At 39.1% G+C, this 19,614-nt stretch overlaps 4 protein-coding genes across 5 annotated transcripts; 2 read left to right on the plus strand and 2 right to left on the minus strand.

Moving 5' to 3' along the window:
- Positions 1-294: 294 nt before the first annotated feature.
- Positions 295-2,303, minus strand: LOC137741473 (E3 ubiquitin-protein ligase CCNB1IP1 homolog). The gene is made up of 7 exons (XM_068481180.1): positions 2,222-2,303; positions 2,038-2,110; positions 1,585-1,630; positions 1,438-1,468; positions 1,022-1,277; positions 764-930; positions 295-536 (listed from the first exon to the last, which is right to left on the minus strand). The coding sequence occupies exons 1-7, from the start codon at positions 2,289-2,291 to the stop codon at positions 295-297; spliced, it is 885 nt and encodes a 294-aa protein (XP_068337281.1). The 5' UTR covers positions 2,292-2,303.
- Positions 2,304-6,427: 4,124 nt separating this feature from the next.
- On the plus strand, positions 6,428-8,363 carry LOC137742615 (B-box zinc finger protein 22-like). Its single transcript, XM_068482526.1, has 3 exons — positions 6,428-6,852; positions 6,962-7,369; positions 7,884-8,363. Exons 1-3 carry the CDS (start codon positions 6,676-6,678, stop codon positions 8,163-8,165), a joined length of 867 nt encoding a protein of 288 aa, XP_068338627.1. The 5' UTR covers positions 6,428-6,675; the 3' UTR covers positions 8,166-8,363.
- A 2,269-nt stretch (positions 8,364-10,632) lies between these two features.
- On the minus strand, positions 10,633-14,368 carry LOC137742778 (protein VTE6, chloroplastic-like). Of its 2 annotated transcripts, none has more exons than XR_011069431.1 (5): positions 13,947-14,368; positions 13,189-13,442; positions 11,800-11,918; positions 11,586-11,690; positions 10,633-11,107 (listed from the first exon to the last, which is right to left on the minus strand). XR_011069431.1 is itself a non-coding variant. In XM_068482726.1 (5 exons), the coding sequence occupies exons 1-5, from the start codon at positions 14,355-14,357 to the stop codon at positions 11,021-11,023; spliced, it is 981 nt and encodes a 326-aa protein (XP_068338827.1). In that variant the 5' UTR covers positions 14,358-14,368; the 3' UTR covers positions 10,639-11,020. The 2 variants fall into 2 exon arrangements, 1 of the variants encoding a protein (XP_068338827.1); XM_068482726.1 differs by having other exon boundaries at positions 10,639-11,107; positions 11,795-11,918.
- A 1,554-nt stretch (positions 14,369-15,922) lies between these two features.
- Positions 15,923-19,319, plus strand: LOC137742018 (large ribosomal subunit protein uL13c-like). The gene is made up of 4 exons (XM_068481749.1): positions 15,923-16,301; positions 16,851-17,036; positions 18,564-18,734; positions 18,977-19,319. The coding sequence occupies exons 1-4, from the start codon at positions 15,996-15,998 to the stop codon at positions 19,091-19,093; spliced, it is 780 nt and encodes a 259-aa protein (XP_068337850.1). The 5' UTR covers positions 15,923-15,995; the 3' UTR covers positions 19,094-19,319.
- Positions 19,320-19,614: the final 295 nt, after the last annotated feature.

A 19,614-nucleotide genomic window follows, 5' to 3' on the forward strand; every position in this document is an offset into this window, starting at 1 on the left:
GTCCATGCCATAACCATATCACCGGAAGCTGTTTCACCCCAAAACGAAAATATGTACACCAAATGATGCCACAACTGATGCATTTTTCTGTTACAACATATGATTGTTTCGTAATAGGGTCTGCGAGAATTCTCTTTTTCTTTTCGAAAAAGAAAATTATAGTCATAGTAAACATATTCGGCATGTCTTTCAGCAAACAGCGAGCACTCAACTTCGAGCCTAGAACCTGAAAACCAGGTCACGAGAATTCAGGAATGGATAGCTAAGTAAACTTGGCAGAACTAAAATTGCAACTTACGTGAACATCTGGGGACGGCGGGAGAGCTGAGGCCTCTTTATTGGGGAGAGTATCATGTTCCGTAAAGTCATTGCGGGGTTGCTAGCTCCGCTTCCAAACATAGGGTGAGCACCAGCCCTTCTATTCCCAGCATCAACTGGAATAGCAGCTTGTTTTGCTGGTGAGCCAAGCGACATGTCAAAAGGACCGCCGGAGTTTGAACTATTCTGTCTCGCTGGCCATATATCCTCCTTCGGCCCTGGAGTTTCAGGAGTAAGAACGGACCAATCTGCAAGAAATAAGTCAACTGGATTTGGAAATATTTGAGACAGAGATTAAAAAATAAAGCTATTATGTTCAGATCAGTCACGTTATAGCATCAAACATCCAGAACTTGGGAGGTTTATCGAAAAGAAAAGTCAGCATAGGGTTTTTATTTACTGCTTTACAAATTTATTTCTGCAACATTAGAAGGAAAAGAGTTACCTCTTCTAACAGCTTCTCTGTTATCCATCATAATGTTAGCTTGGTTTGAGAAAATATCAGGTTCATTTCTTGAAAAGAAATTGGTCGACGGTTGGATGGCAGATCGTTTAACTGAATCGTACTCACTCCTCAATTGATCATACATTTCATCTAATTTTCTCTTCTGTCTGGTATATAATAGAGAAAATCATTATACGAGGGACCCAATAACGGGACTATATGCCTCAGGAATTAGTATCAGTGGGTATGAAACGAGACCTGGATTTCTCTGAAAACTTCTCCTGCAGCTCCTGCTTATCCTTGGACAAGCTCTCAATTTCTTGCGCCATCGTTTGGCACCTCTTCGCCATTTTCTGGTATGCAGCATGCAGCTGTTCCATTTTCTCACCAAACTTTTCTTGCATTGCTTCAAATTTCTGCCGATACTGAGCTTGCATTCTGTTCATCTTGCACTGCATTTCCAATTCCCTTTGGCCAATGTAGAACATGACACTTTTGTGTGCACTCTTCATTACTAGGAATACTGTCAAGGGAAAGATGTCCTGCCATTGTCCCTTTATAAAACATTGAATACAATGCAATAAAAACCTAATCTAGTTTCGTCACTCCCTCATAAGAAATGCACCAATCACCGTATCAGATTATTAGATTGCAGAGAAAATAGAAAAGGATACATATCTGTGGAGACACTCCAATCATGGCCATCTGAAACAGAATATCTTCAGATCATTATCAAAAGGATACAGAAGCTACAAACGCAAAAGGAAAAGTAATATAAAACATGAAGACAAGCTAGGTCTAGTCAGTGAGTACTTGCTTACATTTATCCATTCATCATTTGGATTGATATCAAAAGCTTTCATATGACTGCCAAGAGGAAAGCAAAATGAGATGGGCAAGATGCTATATGTAAGTAGGAAATAAGTTTGCCACAGTGCTTCTATTCAAAACACAAAGTTTTATTGGTGGCAGGAACTGTCATGTTATGGCTTTACTTTTCGGTTCTCTCAAGGATTGCACAAACTGGTTGCTGCACGAAAAAGAATTCTGCAGCAACCATTGATGCCGGAAACAGACTAAATTTGGTATTCAGCAGTTATCCCATACAGTGCATATCTATAGTTACACTCTCATATTACTTGTTAGTAATAAAAGATGACACCCTCTCATTTATGTACATGTATGCACAGTGCACCTGCACACTTAACTGCAAGGCTTGAAGAATACAGATTCCCAGAAAATGCTACCATTCTAAGATCATTAGAGGCACTTACCTCTTAGAGAGCACTTGATCACAAACGGGACACGCTCCATCACTGCCAAGGATCTTGCCCGCATCCTCTGTGCCTTTCCAAACTGTTAAGGAAATTTATATTCATATATACCAATCAACCCTATTTCCACAAGAAAGTTAAGTTACACGAATGTTGACGCAAAATTTTCCTCTCCGTAGGATACACAAAAGGTGGCCACAGGTGGTGGAAACGGCTCGCCCTTCCAGTTCTCGCCAACACGCATTGCATCTCATTTCAACCTTCAAAGACAATCTAATGCACTGGCATACCTAGGGGATATAAAACATGGGTTAAATGCTTTTTGTTATGGGTTTCAATTGAGAAACCAGGGAGGCTTGTGGCAAAACGAACAAAGGAAACATAAACTTTTTCCAGTGCAGTAATAAAAAATTGCAGACTTGCTACAAATTATAAGAGCAATGAGTTCATTTGCAAATATTAACACAAATTCTATGGAAAATAGGTTTTTCTTATCCATTTTCAACATTTTTGACCACTTTCTGAAACCAAAATAAAGGAAACCACTGGAACAGAAAAAATGTGAGAAATATATTGAAATCAAATCTGTCCAAAGAAATACAGACGAAGAAAATAGCTTCATGTTCATTGACAATATAATTTCTGAAAATAAAAACAAAGAAGCGGAAAAATCAATTAATTTCCTCATCAATATCAAATAATCAATGCTTAATAAACGCAAAATCCTTTGGTTTTTAACATTTTCTCAGCAACCAAACAGTAAAAAGAGAAGTTATAAACTTGTATACCCGAACTTTGACCAAAATTCAGCTCCAAAGCTTTGATTCCATTGGTTTCAAAGAAAATCCTTCAGCTATCAAATTACAGACCTTCCGATTGTGATTTTCCGCTCGCTCAACTGGCCGTCTCTCGGCGTGTGCTCCGATTCATACGAAAAACTTCCTGAAACGCCAAAACGTAAAAAGAAATCGAAAATCACAGATGAAAGGACGAGAAAATTGGCGCTGAAATCCGAAATACGAAGTGGTAATACTTTTGCGGAGATTTACCGCAAAAGTCGAAATTCTTCGTTTGTTTGCCTCTTCCAATCGGAAAGATGAAGTTACAGCAGCTATACGAAGAGGACGCAGAGAGAGAACTGAAGAGAAACCCTAGCGGTTTGGAAACGAATTTGGCGGGAAATGCCGGGGACAATGTGCTTTGCTGAGCTTTATTTGCGTGAGAGAACGAGACACTCTTTGAATTTAAATTCTTAAAAAAAAAAAATGTCGAGATATGAAATTCGGGTCGGGTTCCCATAACCATCTAGTGATGGGCCGACTCCAGCCCAAACTCTCAACTCTCTCTTAGCCCAGCACCGAAATTCCTGATTTCTGTCGGCAGAACCTACAGAACTTTTCCCACTAGTTCGGCATTTATATCCGAATAATCTTTGGCAGTTCATTTTGTACGACCGAAAAAATATTGGACCCCTTTTAAATTCCTGCCAAGATGATGAATCATGTTCATGTTCTAGGTTCTACCGCATCATAGAACTAACCTAGTTAAAGGACCGCGATTTGATTTCGCTCCATCACTCAATAATCAATTACTTTTCCAATAGCGACAATTTTTATAAATTTAAGATACAATTGGTAAAGACTAGTTCATAATTATTTCGTTTTTAATTTTTAATTTTTAATTCTTACGATCAATCGTAGGAACATCACCACCAGACTTCAAATATATTAAATATGAGCCTAATTTATTTACTTTTATTTCAAGTAAGCGAACATTTCCCAACAATAAGTTCAAACCAACCATTTTGAATGCACTTTGACTTAAACAACCCTTATACAAGGAAGTCGACAACTGCCCTAAAATCCTTGGATGAAAGCAACAAGACAACCTTAACATGCGAAGGAGAAAGACGTAGCGCCAAAAAGAGCCTCCATAGACAACAACCCCCTCTCTAATATCCTCAATGAACACCCTCCTACTAGTTATCATGTTCATATCTCTAGGGCTATCCATTTATTTATTTACTTTATGCACATTTTTATTATTTTTTATCCATTGATCTTCTTTAATTTGTTCGATCTGATGGTCGAAAATTGATAGGTGTGTGTGAAAGGTAAAAATGGAAGTGCGGAATTTATTTAAATTGCTAGTTCGTTTGTGGATTATCTTATATGATTGTACAAAGAGTAATGCTATACTTACCATATTTTTTATTACCACATTCGTACCACTTCTGTAATAGAGGTAGAGTCCACTTATACATTTAGGTCTCATTTCTATTAGAGACGTAGTACAAATGTGAATAGAAAATATGATAAGATTAGTGTTTTTGTTGTGCCAATAAAAAATTTATTCTACTGTAATGTGAAAGAGTAACAATTTTATTTTACAAATAACAAATTTGCACTACTGTGTTATTATACAAGTAACATATAAGATTAAAGCATTTCGAACCACAAAAGTTGATAATTGATGATATTTAAGGCAGATTAAATAAGGCATTATAGCCTCAATAGTCCTACAATTAAGGGACACCTACCCTTAATTAGTTCCTACATCTCATCCCATTAATGACGTGTTTACTTACATGGAATTAGAATGAGTAGAGTGTGAATGATTCCAATTTCGGATCAAACGTGTTTACATACATGGAATCGGAATGAGTATAGAGTGAATGATTCCAATTCCAGATCAACCCTGTGTTAACCTTCCCAACAGGAATGAAGAGTAATGTGGAGTGGACCCAATCTAAAATAAGGAATCTGATTCATACTTTTGAAGGAATTCAATTCCTCAGGGAGGTGGTGGATTTGGGCATGGCGAGAATGGGAATCAACTCCATGACCACCGTCAAACCACTACCGCACTATCCAATCAAAACCATTGTTCTAAAATTTCCCGCTTTACTCCGTCTGGGGGTTAGACGGCTAGTCACCGCTTTCATTAATTCATACACATTTGAAAATTAAGAAAAGTCGCTCACCTAAACTGTCTAGTCTGCCTAAGCTATGCCTAGCCCTGCTTAGGTGCTAGACTCTAATCTTGCTTGACTAGTGTCTAACGTCTTTTAGAACATTGCCCAGTAACAAGCCAGTATGATCAAATCGAAACTCATTATATGAGAAGATCAAAACTTGAATAGAGGTGCAGTTGGAAGCGTATGCTACTGTCTTTCATCTTCCACTTTTGGCCTTCAATTTCGTGGTCCTGGCCTTGAAAAATTTGTCAACCATCCCCCACCCTTTGACACAAGAAAAAAAATGAAATTCCGATGCCTTTCTCTTTCTTATTCTTAAATGGGCCAGTTTAGTAATTAAATTGGTTTTAATTTCAATTCAGGAATATTTGGTAAACAACTTTTATGGAATTAACATTATTCATACTTTAATTTAAGATAGTTTAGTAAACATCTTACATAAAAAGTTTAATTCTAATTTCTCCTCTTAATTCAACTTATATTCATTTCCATTCATCTTAATCTGATAACGCATTAAATAAACGTGCCATAAGTTGAAAGCCTCAACAAGAAAGGTGCACCATCCCATACCAAACAATGCCAGTTGGACGAGCCCTCTCATTAATTTTGGTACCTTCCATACAAGGAGGAGGATTCTTTACTTTTCTAATCTCTCTACCCTTCTATACTCTCTTATTTGAACGGTCACAGTTAAATCATGTCAACATCTTGTTATTGATCTTTTTTTTATAGAGATAATAAGATAAAAAACAATGTGTGTGAGAAGGAGATGGAAGGGGATGAGAATAAGAGGGTAGAAAATCCTCTTTCTCCATATAATGCCTAGTTGCTCTGGGCGTGCCCACTATAAAATAGGTGAATCTGAATCTTCGTCGGATCCTCTTTATGAGAATCTCAAAGATCCGTGAATTGTACCTATTCATTGTACATCGTGCAGTTAGTAATCATTTTAAATATTTTTATTTAAAATTAAACACAAACTGTATTTGACAAAAATTGACTGTACAATATACGATGAACAGACACGATTTATAATTCTTAAAATTCTCACCTAAAGGATCCAGAGAGGATACTGTTGGAAACTAGGCCATTTGGTTTTTGTGGGTTTCTGTGGTGTCAACAGGACGCTCCCCGGATTCTTTGATGAGGATCCAGAGAGGATCCTGTTGGAAACTAGGCTATTTGGTTTTTGCGGGCTCCTGTGGTGCCCTCTCCGGATTCATTTGACAAGGAAGGATCTGTAAATTATGTTTGTTATCATATATTATGCGATTAGTTTTTATTAGGTAATTTTTGTGTTTAAATTTAAATAAAAATATTTAAAATAATTTATGATGGTTAACCAATTTCTGGAACCCTCACAAGAGGATCCAGATTTCTGTGATGTTTACATTATGTCAGTTTTCGTTTGTCAGAAAGAAGTGTCAGTTGAGCTCCCGAAGATATTTGTAAACAGTCTTGCAATCAACAATTGCAAGGCAACGGCGGCCTCCTACGCCACGACACTTGTTAAATCCCTCCACGTGTACACCTTCAAATTGCTTGCTGTCCTCCGAGAAGATCACTCGTTTTTCGCTCACTCCTCCCTTCTTCAACTGTGGAGATAGAAACACCTATAAAACGCACAAGAGTAGAGATTTTGGAAGGGTTTAGAGAGAGAGATGAAGATACAGTGCAACGTTTGCGAGGCGGCGGAGGCGAACGTCCTCTGCTGCGCCGACGAGGCGGCGCTGTGCTGGGCGTGCGACGAGAAGGTTCACAAAGCGAACAAGCTCGCGAGCAAGCACCAGAGGGTTCCTCTGTGCTCCTCCCACATGCCCAAGTGCGATATCTGCCAGGTATACTTTAAAGATTCGAATCCCACATCGAAAAAGTTGAGAAATTTGATTGTAAAAACGCGAAATTTGGATTGGGTTTTGCTTGAATTTTTGAGTTCATGCTTTGCAGGAGGCAGTTGGGTACTTTTTCTGCTTAGAAGATCGAGCTTTGCTGTGTAGAAAATGTGATGTATCTGTTCACACGGCTAATAGCTTTGTGTCGGCTCACCGGAGGTTCTTGCTGACCGGAATCAAGGTTGGGCCGGAGCCAGCTGAGCCGGATTCCGGCGGAGTTAATGGGGTTTGTGTTGGGGCGTCTTCTACTGTGAAGTTGCATTCTGGGTCTGCCTCTGTGTCTAGATGTGAAACTCATAACCCGTTGCCGGTGGAGTGCAAGGCGGGCGCGCCGCCCGGTGGAGGGATATCGTTTACCGGGGGTTCTGCAGCTGGGAGTGTTCCACAATGTTATATAGATGAGTTTCTTGGATTCTCTGATCTTGATCAGAGCTTTGACTACATTGATAATGGATCTTCAAAGGTGTGTGCCTGCCTCATTGTGTTCAATGCTAATCTTATAATTATTCATTTATTTAACAATCATTATCCTATTGCATTGTTGCAAATACATTCTTTATTTTGATTACACTTAACAAATAACAATTTATTTTGGAGAAACCTTTCGAAATTGTGGTGCCAATTTTTTGGTTTCATGAAAATTCGAATGCGAAGTACTACAAATTGGGTCTTAAAGCTCTTCAATGGACAAGTATTTTGAGATTCATAAGATTGCACTTCATAATTGCAAAAAGGAGATGTCCTATAAGCGTGTACTATAGGTCATCGTAAACCGCTTTTACAGCTGTTGTGTTGCAAGGCCCTTGTGATTATTGAAGCGCTCGCTAATGTTAGGCCGTCAAGCAGTTGACAGAATTCAATAATTTGGTTATGACTGATGAGTGATGAGCGATGACCTGCTCCTTGGCATATTTCTCTAAGCATTATCGTTCTAACTTATAGCAGTGCATAATGTTGCTTTTTTCTTGTGATACCAGGCTGACTGCAGTAAACTTGGAGGGTATGACTCGCCAGTTTTAAGATCATCTGTGGAGGAATTGGAAGACTATGAGTGCATAGGTGAGGTGCCAGAGACCTCATGGATGGTGCCACAGGTACCTTCCCCGCCTACAGCATCGGGACTCTACTGGCCCAAAAGTTTTCAGAATCTGTCCGATTCTTCTACAACGTTTGTTCCAGACATATGCCACTCACAAATGCAAAACTCTCTTCGTTCCCAACATAATGGTACTATCTCAAAACGTCGTAGGCAATTCTAGTTCCTTTTACAAAAATTACCATATGCTGGGTTTGTTTGTTGTGCTTATAATACAGTATTTTTGTGCACCGTTCTTTCTCCGCTTGTAATTTTGTGTACCATTCCCAACATAATGTCTTACCACTTCCCATCATCTCCTGTAATGTTTGTAAACATCAATCCACGAAATAAAATAAACGAGTTGTATTCGGTTATTGCATATAGATTCAATTTGATTTTTACCCATTTAGATTTAAAAGGTTCTCCTTTGTCGGATAGAAGAAGTCCAGAGTTGTTACCCTGCTCATGAAATTCTAAATGTCCATAAACACGTTTTCTTCTTTAAGAAATAGAGAGATTAGGCAAGACTAGTTCTTCGTCAATTTAGAAACATTGAACCTATGGCTACTTACTAGATCCTTAGGTGCATTTGTGCTATCGGAAAAACTCAACTGCTGTTGTGACATCTTATCTTAAACAATCTAAACAACTGATGACCTGCCCATGACTCTTTGCATCTCTGGTCATGTCAATAGCTTCTCTCTTTCACATGCAGTCTCACAAGGGCTGGACCTCCTTGCTTGTTCTTTCATTTCATATTGTTAAAACTGTGATGCATTATGATTTCAGTTTCTTATGCAACTCGGATGCCAAGGTGGCGGTATCCTGATACGTTGGAGATACCGTCACCCTGCGGTGCTGTTTGACTGATATCAGATATGATCGACTAGAAATTTCTGTGCTTCTTCCCTCTTGATGATGTTCTTAGTCCCCAGCTCCATGCCTACCACTACTTTATTATGCTATGTACTGTCAAATCTTGATTTGTAATTTTGTTTTGCATTAAGGGTTAATGTGCCTCGTGTCATTTAACGTTAGGAATGTTTCATAATCAAATTGGTTGGAACCCATTTGTCCCACATCAGACAGAGACAGAGGGAAGAAGAAAGAGCCTTTTAAATAGAATTACCCCACTCTAACTAACGTCAAGGTTTTTTGTGATAAAACCCCACACCTGACGGATTGGGTGGCTGGTAAAGTGGGGACAAAATTCTACATGATATTAGAGCCAGGGGATGGGCTTGTACTGCCACGTGATTGGGTGGGTCCCCGTTTGGCCCCGCGCGATGGGTGAGCCCCGACATGGCTCTATGTGGTTGCCGATGTGTGGATCTCCACGTGTGACCCATAAAATGGGATCTCACGTGTGGGGGAGTGTTGGAACCCATTTGTCCCACATTGGACAGATGGAAGAAGAAAGAGTCATTTAAATAGAATTACCCCACTCTAACTAACACCGAGGCTTAGAAAGAGCCATTTAAATAGAATTACCTTACTCTAACTAACACCGATGATTTTTATGATAAAACTTCACACCTGACGGATTGTGTAGGTGGTAAAGTGGGGACTTTTTGTGATAAAACTTCACATTTGATGGATTGGGCAGGTGATAAAGTGGGGATAGTAATGGTGTTGTTGGAGTGGGCTCTTGGCCCGTCGACCTGAAAAATTCTACACTTCTATTATTTTTTTTGGAAACACTTCTTTATTTGAATTATATACAACCTGTTTGCACAAAAGATAGGAGAAGAGCATATGCTACATGTTGAATTGGGGGACAAAACATTTCACATGGCAGGATCAATACTTCAATGGCTGGCCTGCTAGTACCTGCCAGAAGTAGGATTGCCATGGAGGATAGTGTCCCTTGATTAGGCTTCCTGTATTGTCTGTTTCACGGATTGGATGCGGCGTAGGTGGCTTTCGTGGAGAGGCCAAACCAATCCAACTATTTGGGTTTGGTTCAGTTCGGTTCACGATTATACTGTTTTAGGGTAAAATTCGAATTGAACTGCTCGGATTGGTTTGGTTTTGGTCGATTTGAATGGTTTAAGGCGGTTTTCTGTCCTCCCTTTAGTCTGTTACACCTTAACTGTGTACACGATTTTTGTCGGATGAATTTCCATTCGAATCAACGCTATAGGATAAATGCAACATTACCAATTCTGTGTTGGTGCCTGTTTGAACGAACAGTAAACGTTGCATCTAGTTTTCTTCTTCTCGAGGAAGGTGGACACTTTTCTTGGCTTCCTTGAGGATGAGTTCCAAGAGCCTCTCATACATTCCGATAGCAGATTCGAGCGTATCGATCGCTCTGCTTCTATCCTTTGCTGCTACCTTCAGCACCTTCGATTTCTACTTGGCTGCTTCTGTTTTTGTTAGAGGAAATTGGATGGTTTGGTCTGAGTTCTTGTTTTGGTTTGACATGGTTGCATGAAAGGCCGCCAAGAAATGGTGAGATGAGATTCCAACCCAATTAAGGCGGATTTTTGAATTAGTAGCATCATGTGACAGTTACAGAAATTTGTTCAATTAGTACCCATCTTGTTCATTTTATTTTGACTTGACCTTAGGATTAGGTCTCATTTGGAAGGTTAATAAAGTTAATAGATATTCTAGACATGCTATGCATGCGACGGAAGTTAATATAAGAGAGAAGATGTTCTTGATGCACAATAATCCCATTTCTCACTACTTCAAAGATTAATTTCCATAGTACATACATTCCTTACCATTTCGACAATAAATAGTTCTCCGAACCATTTTCAACTAGCTTTCATTTTTCTTTAGGGAACGGGCAACACCAAACCAAAGCATTTTCTAAATATTTTCCAATGAGCATAATCTCGCTAAATCGTTAACACGCCATCTGAGATATAAGGCAACATGCCTGTGATCCGTCTCCCACGTTGAGCGCAATGGTCTGTTTTCGGTCGCCAGTGTGAAAAATATGGATCATGTTTGATTTTGTTAGCATAGCTGGTCGGCACATCGGAGAAGCATCTTCAGCCTTCATGGATTTGACAATTTACATACTCAGTTCTGGAGCAAAACCTGCCGCATCAAGACTGCCAAAATGCTGCCCATCGATATGTTTATGACGTTCACAGCATCGTTGTTGAGCTGTAAAATAGAGCATGAACATGGTGTAAGAACAGAGGGAAATATGTTGCACACAATTGAAGCCGAGAACAAACTACAAGGAAAATTATATACTATGAAGCTGTAACATCTAGGGCCTACCTGCCAATAAAGCACAAAGAAACTTGTGCATTTCAAAATGTATCATGATATTGTTATTATTCGAGGAACCTCCCCGTGCTCCCCAGATTGCCCATCTATTCTATCACCAGGTCCTCAACAGGACAAAAAAAACCCCATACTTTCCCATACACAACATTATTTTACCAAAATGCTCAGGAAACCCATGAATCGAGCTCAACCGGCCATTGGTTCTCCTTAATATGCTAAGAGCAAACCCTCAATGGTCATGACCGATCATACCAAACTGATTCTTTATTAGAGAATGAACATAATACGCCAAAAAAGAGGTACTAAAAAAGGATATATAAAGAATAAAAAAATTGGGATGATCACCTACCCATCTAAATCCTTCCTTGTCTTGAAGAGCAGCACCTATAATGCTCTCACCAAGATTAGCTATTTGCGAAGCTATTACGCATATCAGTGCTTCAGGTGCACTTACCTGTTTGACCAAAAGTACAAGGAATGTTATAAACATAGAAGTTTAAGGGACAGACAAAAAGATAATACACACAAACATTGAAGGGCATATATAGTAAACAGCACCTCACCCATGGCACAACCAACAAACGCAAGAAGGATAGCGGCCAAAAGTCCAGCAAAGGTTCCCTCAACACTCATAGCCCCCTCTGTTCCCCTTGGAACTACCTTTAATGTTGTAACTAAGTACCTGGTCAAGAAGCAAAATTTATGTTATTGGAATTTTAAATTGATCCGGGGTACCAGAAAATACTAAATTTGTGATGATCTCAAACAAATCATTGCTTATCTAAAATCCAAAAGGAAAAGGACACGTTTATCCAGTTACCAGAAAAATTAGGACAACACTAGTTGGATTCTTTTCCAAATGAGAAAACTGACCTAGGAAGGGAGAGTTGCAGAATTTTATGGGGCAGCAGCTTTCAGTATATATTAGGGGGTTTGGGGTTTCTGGTAGCAAATAATGCGGCTCAAGATTTACAAGGTGTATCCTTGAGAAAAAAACTAATTGGATTAGAAAAGAGATTTCAATTGTAAGCTCTAAGATTCATGGGGAAAAAAAAAACACATCAGTTTAGTTGTTGATGTAAGTGACTCACCCTAATATCAACCTAATTCTCAATTTGATACTTTTAATTCCTAGCTTCTTTAAGTCGCCAGAACTTCTCAAAAGATAAAATTAAAGCTTCAAATTTCACCATGCTGCAATCATCCCGCACTAGAAACTGCAGAATAGACTAAAATGATTTTGTACCTGAAGGCTAAAGCATTAAGCATTTTATGTTAGTTGCACTTTACCTGAAGGCTAAATCATTACGCATTTTATGTTCGTTCCACTTTACAAGAGTGTTACACTGTCAATGAAAGGTTAGCCATTCTTCTACTGATGGACAGGACCACAATCAATGAGAAAAACTACTAGAACCATCTTCTCATTATGTGTCCAAGTTTTGCAGGCCTGTTCCCAAGTAACTCAGTCACCTAAAAAGAATCCTACAAGCCAACACAAGATTCAGTTGACGACCGAAGGTTTCAACTTTCAAATGACATTAGGTTGGGCAAAACTGCTGGAATGTTCCGGGCACAACCATTTATCTTCCTTTTTGGCACCCATCAGAATTTGAGGCAATCTTATGTGTCAATCATACGGTGTATAGGGTTTAAACCTAATGCTATGTAAGAAATCACCAGAGCATGTAAAGCTGAACGATGTATAAAATCTAATAAGAAAAGACGAAGAGAGAGATGAACTATGACAATTTCAAGCAATAGACTATCACATGCCGTATATCTAGAAACTTCTGGGGTTGCTAATTTATGTAATGCCAATAAAAATGAAACTTATTAACCAAATGTGATGCTGTTGAGTATTGAACACCAATATTAGACCCATAAGATCAGTTATAAGTAATAACAACATGGACACAAAGATCTCAATTCAAACAAATACAGAAACTTACGTTGTTTTTCCATAGGCCTTTCCCATCTCACTCGAGACAGTATCACTTAATTTAGTGCAGAAGCTGGCAACAAACCCTAGTTGCCAAAGCCGAGAATATCCGCTTCCTCCTACTCCAAGTATTGACAGGAAAGCACAGACACAACCAGCAGCACTGGATCCAATGACACTGCCAGGGCCTCTCCTTCCTTTCCTCTTCTCGGCTACCCCTTCAGCCTCCTTTTGTTTCATCCTCACCTTTGTCACTGCCGTGCCCTGATAAGATTTTGACAAAACCCCATCACGAAAGATCAGAAATCGAAATCATTTGGAAATTAGATTCATTAAATGAGCATAATAGCATGGAATTGTTAAATCTGCAAAGTTACAGATTTCACGAAAATCCCCTTTGAACTGAGTCAAGTTATCAACTGTCACTATGAAGGTTCAGCACCTTAATTTTTGCATCCCTCACTCAAATTTCAAAAAGAAAAAAAAAACTGAAATTTAACAAAAACTATAAAAGAACAGAACTTTAAAGTGCAACTGATAACGAAAATAAAACCAAATACCAATTATCGCCATTTAGTATTACGGTTTAGTAATATTCTTGTTTTAAGAACTCTCCTGGATGACGAGTTCGATACCAGTTATCAAAAAGCTTTATGGAACTAATAGAATAATCAATTTATACCAGAAAACAGACAAAAAGAAAAACCCAGATAAAGTTAATATCCAAAAAACACTCAGATACATAAAAGCAAGAGAATTTTCACTCACAAGGACGAAGTATGCGGCCACCAGGAGAAACCCAGATGACCCAAAAGCGCGCCAAGTGAGAGTACCGAGCAAGAAAGCAGCTCCAATGCCAGAGGCAGAGAGTCCGGAGACCAGAATTGGAGAACCCAGCAGGAAGATCAGGAGGTTGCTGAGGACGGAGGACTGCCAGGTCGGAGGCGACGACTGGATCAGACTCATTGCCTGGGACACAGCACTCTGCACACTGGCTGCGGGAGGCCTGTTCATTGTTTGTTTGGGGGGATTGCTGTGGCGAGGGTGGGTTGGGATTAGGAATTTTGTGCGGAGGATGGGGAGGGAGGAGGAGGACACGCGGTGGGATTGGGATTGGAATAAGGAAGGAATTCGAGGGGGTTTGATGTGTAGGAGGAGGTGAGTTGTCGACAATGCCATTTTTTTGTGTATTTGGAATGTGGGTTTGAGTGTGTGCGAAGGAAAAGTGAAGTATTTGGGGAAAATCCATATGACGTGTCATTATCAAGCTATTTGGATCTTTCATGTTTTTTATATATATAAAATATTAGAAGTTTTAACGAAAAATTTACAGTACTGTTCACTTTAACGAAAAATTATATTTTTACACTAAAAAATCAAACATGGTACTATTCACTTTACCCTTTATTTTTTTCTTATCGTTAAAACCCAAAGTTTTCAAACTTTTTTCATTAGTTTTCCTTAAAATATTCTCCATATATTAAATATCAAATTTATTTAATAAAGAGTCAATTTCAAATATCTTTCATATAATGACTTGAAGTTTAGTCGAGGTTTTAATTGGGTTCCAAAATCAGTCGAGTTATGGAACTTAATGATAAACTTGAAAAGAAAATCTCTTGTTTCATTAAAAAGAAGTGAAAAAAGAAATATAAATCGAAAACATCTTTTATCATTCACATGAAAAAATCACCATGTTAATAGCTTGTTATGAAGTCAAACTTAGTCTAAACATTTTTCTATGTTAAATTTGAATCACCCCCTCTTGTCAATTAGAAAATTAATAAATTTCGATACTTGAAATCGCATTAGACTTAGGGTTGAGTTATATTGACTAGAACAATGTATTATTTCAATTGTACCGAAAGTTTGAACATGTAAATAAATTTAATATAGAATATTGCTTGTACAATAGAAAATCGCAATTTTCACCAATTCAAGACTTGTATTTGTGACGTGTATGTGACATCCCACATCGCCCAGGGGAGTGATCCTTATATATATATTCCCATCCCTACCTAGCACGATGCCTTTTGGGAGTTCACTGGATTCGGGTTCCGTAGGAACTTCGAAGTTAAGCGAGAAGGGGTCTAAAGCAATTCCATGATGGGTGACCCACTGGGAAGTTGCTCGTGAGTTCCCAAAAACAAAACCGTGAGGGAATGGTAAGTCCAAAGCGGACAATATCATGCTACGGTGGTGGAGCGGGCCCGGGAAGTGATCCGCCCCGGGCCGGGATGTGAAAATTGGTATCAGAGCCAATCCCTGGCCGGAAATGTGCCGACAAGGACGTCGGGCCCCTAAGGGGGGTGGATTGTGACATCCCACATCGCCCAGGGGAGTGATCCTTATATGTATATTCCCATCCCTACCTAGCACGAGGCCTTTTGGGAGCTCACTGGCTTCGGGTTCCGTAGGAACTCCCAAGTTAAGCGATAAGGGGTCTAGAACAATCCCATGATGGGTGACCCACTGGGAAGTTGCTCGTGAGTTCTCAAAAACAAAACCGTGAGGGAATGCTAAGCCCAAAACAGACAATATCGTGCTACGGTGGTGAAGCGGGCCCGGAAAGTAATCCGACCCGGACCGGGATGTGACATGTACTTCAACTACGGCTCGCTTGGAAGGATTTTAAATGAAAAAACAAATGTTACGTTGTTAAATGTATTGGAAAAATAATTAAGATTGAAACCGATGCGGTGCGTTTAGACCTACGTTCATCTGCAAGTCGAACATCTTATCCTCTTTTATCAACAAACACTCCGCAAAACCCAACCCAGAAACACAGCGGAGTGGGTGAGACTCTGAGACATCAAAATGTCCGTACTCTCGCTCGCAGCTTCATCTTCTTCTTCCTTCATGCTTTCATCCTCCGCCACTTGCTCTTCTTCCCCAAAACCCCCATTCTCCTCCTCCTCAAAACCCCCCATTAAAACCCCATTTGTTGGGTTCTCGGTGGCGCCACCACAGAAGCTCTGGATTCCCTCCACCACCGACCTCAGCTTCAACAATGAAGGTTCGCCACGTCGGAGCTTCGAGGTCTTCAGCAGTAAAACTAAGGACTTCGTTCGGGTCCCTTTGGATCAGCGATGGATGTTCGAGGACTACGAAGTCGACGGCCCTGTATGTCCTCACACTCGCGCTCTCTCTCTCTATCTCTACATATATATTACGTATGTGTATTGGGTTGTGTTTGGTTTTTGATAGAATGTAGCAAAAAAAGTACTTTTTCAATTTTGCTTCTGAAAATTTTGAGTTAGAAATGCGGACCCAGAAAGCAAAGAAGAAAAAGGAGTTGAATTTTAATGGTGGGTGTGCTCAAGACTTGTTCTTTATGCTTATTTCTACGAAACACCGGTTTACTAACCTTGTTTAGCTTAAACAGTAACTTATGTAGTCTTCAATGTGAAAAATTGTGACCAATGGATAGTTTTAAAGAAAACTTAGTGTATTTTGTGTGTAGGAAACTTCTATTGATTTCTTCAAACATGGTTATTGAGTTTGAGTATATGCTTTGGGTCTGTTTACTAATAATATATACATACATTTTTATTAAAGATTGTGTAAATACGCTATCCTAGAAGTTATTGATGTCAATATGTACTTTTCTTTGAGGGCAATGTCGATATGCACTTAGGTCCTCACTCAGGTTTTCCACTCTTTTTTTCCCAGGACATTTGGAATAATACGTGGTATCCAAAAGCTGCAGACCATGTGAATACTGACAAGCCATGGTTTATCGTTGATGCCACGGAGAAGATTCTTGGACGAATGGCATCCACAATTGCCATTTACATCCGCGGGAAGAATTTGGCGACCTACACCCCTAGTGTGGACATGGGAGCATTTGTCATTGTGGTATGTGGAGTGTACAGTTTATTAGTTATGCACATGCTTCTCTTCATTGTCATTGCTCTAGATGCAGACTAAATTACAATCTTCCTTGACTTATATGGTTCTGGCTGGGTAGTGGTTCTTAAGGTTTTGGTTATTGTGGAATTAGATATTTCTAGATCAATGTCTAGTCCTGACTTGAGATCATTGAAACGATATAATTCTCGTTGTGCTGAGAATTTCATTACATCTTCTTTAACAGCGTATATGCATGCATCTTTATGCTCTGTTCCATTTGCCTACGTACCTTGAAGTTGATTAGTCTTTGTCTCTATTTTTAATCTGCTAGTTTATCCCTTTATATTTGGAATTGTTTGGTTCCTTCATCATTTTGTCGAGACTTGGGCTTGGTAAATTTTTTTTGGAGGTCCTCCATGGGTGTCTGGAAGATTAGTATTCACACAATCTGAAGCCTCTGGTGCTCCAAGTGAGACTATTTCATGTGATTTATAAGAAATGGCCGTGGTTACTGATATTGATATTGTTTTGGAGCTAAATGGGTCCAGAATCCAGAAAATGGGGTACTACCAATGTTTCCCAGTCTATTTATATGATTGTCGAGTGACGCTACTTGTATAGTTTCAACCATACAATGTGATGATAAAACTGATAAAGAACTCAAGCACATACGAGATTTAGTATTTTTATTTTATAACTGCTAATGGTGCAGGTTTTCATAGAAGGCTAAGAAAGATATTTCTAGTGAGAATCACTTTTTCTATTATTGTTCCTTGTTTTCTTCTCTGCTTGTCGTTATTCTTTGGGTTAAAATGGCCGATGTCTTTATTTGTCTGCTGTCTGCTGTGTTATTAAAATTCTGGTTATTTTAGGTTGTATTTCGTGTCGACTTCCAGTTCACTTCCAGTGCACTTCCCTATCTCTTTCATTATACCCTTCCTGTGCTAGAGGAAAGGAAGGTCTTTTCAAGTACCGTTTACTCTCTACTGTGTAGGCTTTTGACTGTTCTCCAAATATTCCTTCATCCTTTTCCACCATTAGTGGTTTTGTGTTATCTTTACATTTCCATTTTTGTGTACGATGTCTAGCATCCCCTTGGTGTTTTTTAATAATACTTTGTCCTGACAAACATAAAAAAATCTCTCACAATTACACATAAAAATCAAAATGATAAAGAAGATAACCAGGGATTGAGCAAAGAAGAAATGCACGAATCGTAATCAATATTATCTACTCTCAATGTAGTCTGAAACAGTCTTAAAACATTTTGGTTCCAAAAAATTAGCGTTAAATCATTTTTGTATTCTCAGATGGGCATATGCTTTACTGTGGGGCAGGCCCAAAAATGCTTCTCTCAAGCTGTGGGTCTCTAGCAGACCGTTTTTTCATTTTTGTTTTCAAGTCTTGTATTGCTGTTCTCTCTGGTTCTCAAGGTTCTGGAATTTGCTTAACTATTACTTCTTTTCATGTTTCTCTTATTTTCGCTTCCAAATACTTCTATGCTTCAGTGGATGATTGTGTTGAAATTTATAGGTAAATGCTGAAAAGGTTGCCGTATCTGGCAAAAAAAGGAACCAAAAACTCTACAGGAGGCATTCTGGACGACCAGGTGGTATGACAGTGGAAACGTTTGACCAGTTACAGCAGAGAATCCCAGAGAGGATTATTGAACATGCTGTTCGTGGCATGCTTCCGAAAGGGAGGGTGAGTTCTTGTACTCAAAGTTATCTTCCTATATGCCTACACATACACAAAAGAAAGCTATATCTTTCATTTTGCATAGATTTGATTGAAACTACGAAACTCATTCATAATAAAAGTATATGCAAGTGGTTCTCTTCTCTCGGCATGACTGTTGTGCTTGGCTTTACTATTGTTTTTCACTCTGCTACTGCTCTGCATTGTCCGTTCTGAATATTTCCTCTAAAACAAACTCTCTCGTGCAGCTCGGGAGAGCGCTTTTCAACCACCTAAAGGTGTACAAGGGGCCAGATCATCCCCATGAAGCCCAGATGCCAGTGGAGCTGCCGATTAAGGACAAAAGAATACAAAAACAGAAGTAGATTTGAAGATGGATTCTGCAGCACTTCATCTATTTCATTTCCTGGGCAGAGTTTAATGCTTAAAATCGTTGGCTAGAACCCGGCTTTTTTCATGTTTATATTTTTTAGCATGTGGATGTCGTTTTCAATATCAGGCTTGCTTGAATCTGGCCGGAAGCGTCCATAGGTTTCATTTGCTCTTATGTAATTGAACACGAAGATGAAATTATGTTACAACCGGTTTCAGCAGAAATTCTGTCTGCATGACAGATGTGCATCGTTGCTGTAAAAAATATCGATGCGTTTTATTGGCGGCAATGATATAAACACATTATTGATGACATATCAATAGTTTGTTCCATAGCCAAACTACACGTTCGAGAGTTATTAGCAGTGAGTAGTCTGGCTAAAACAAAATTAAGAATGCATTTTCCGATTTTCGTGGTGGAATATGGTCATGTAACTGTGCCAAACTCATGACAAGAAAAGACAAAGGTGGCGAGATTACATGCGGTCATAGCAAATCGAAAAGAATTTGGACC

Source organism: Pyrus communis, chromosome 8 (genome assembly GCF_963583255.1).
Source record: "Pyrus communis chromosome 8, drPyrComm1.1, whole genome shotgun sequence".
Taxonomy (NCBI): Eukaryota; Viridiplantae; Streptophyta; class Magnoliopsida; order Rosales; family Rosaceae; genus Pyrus; species Pyrus communis.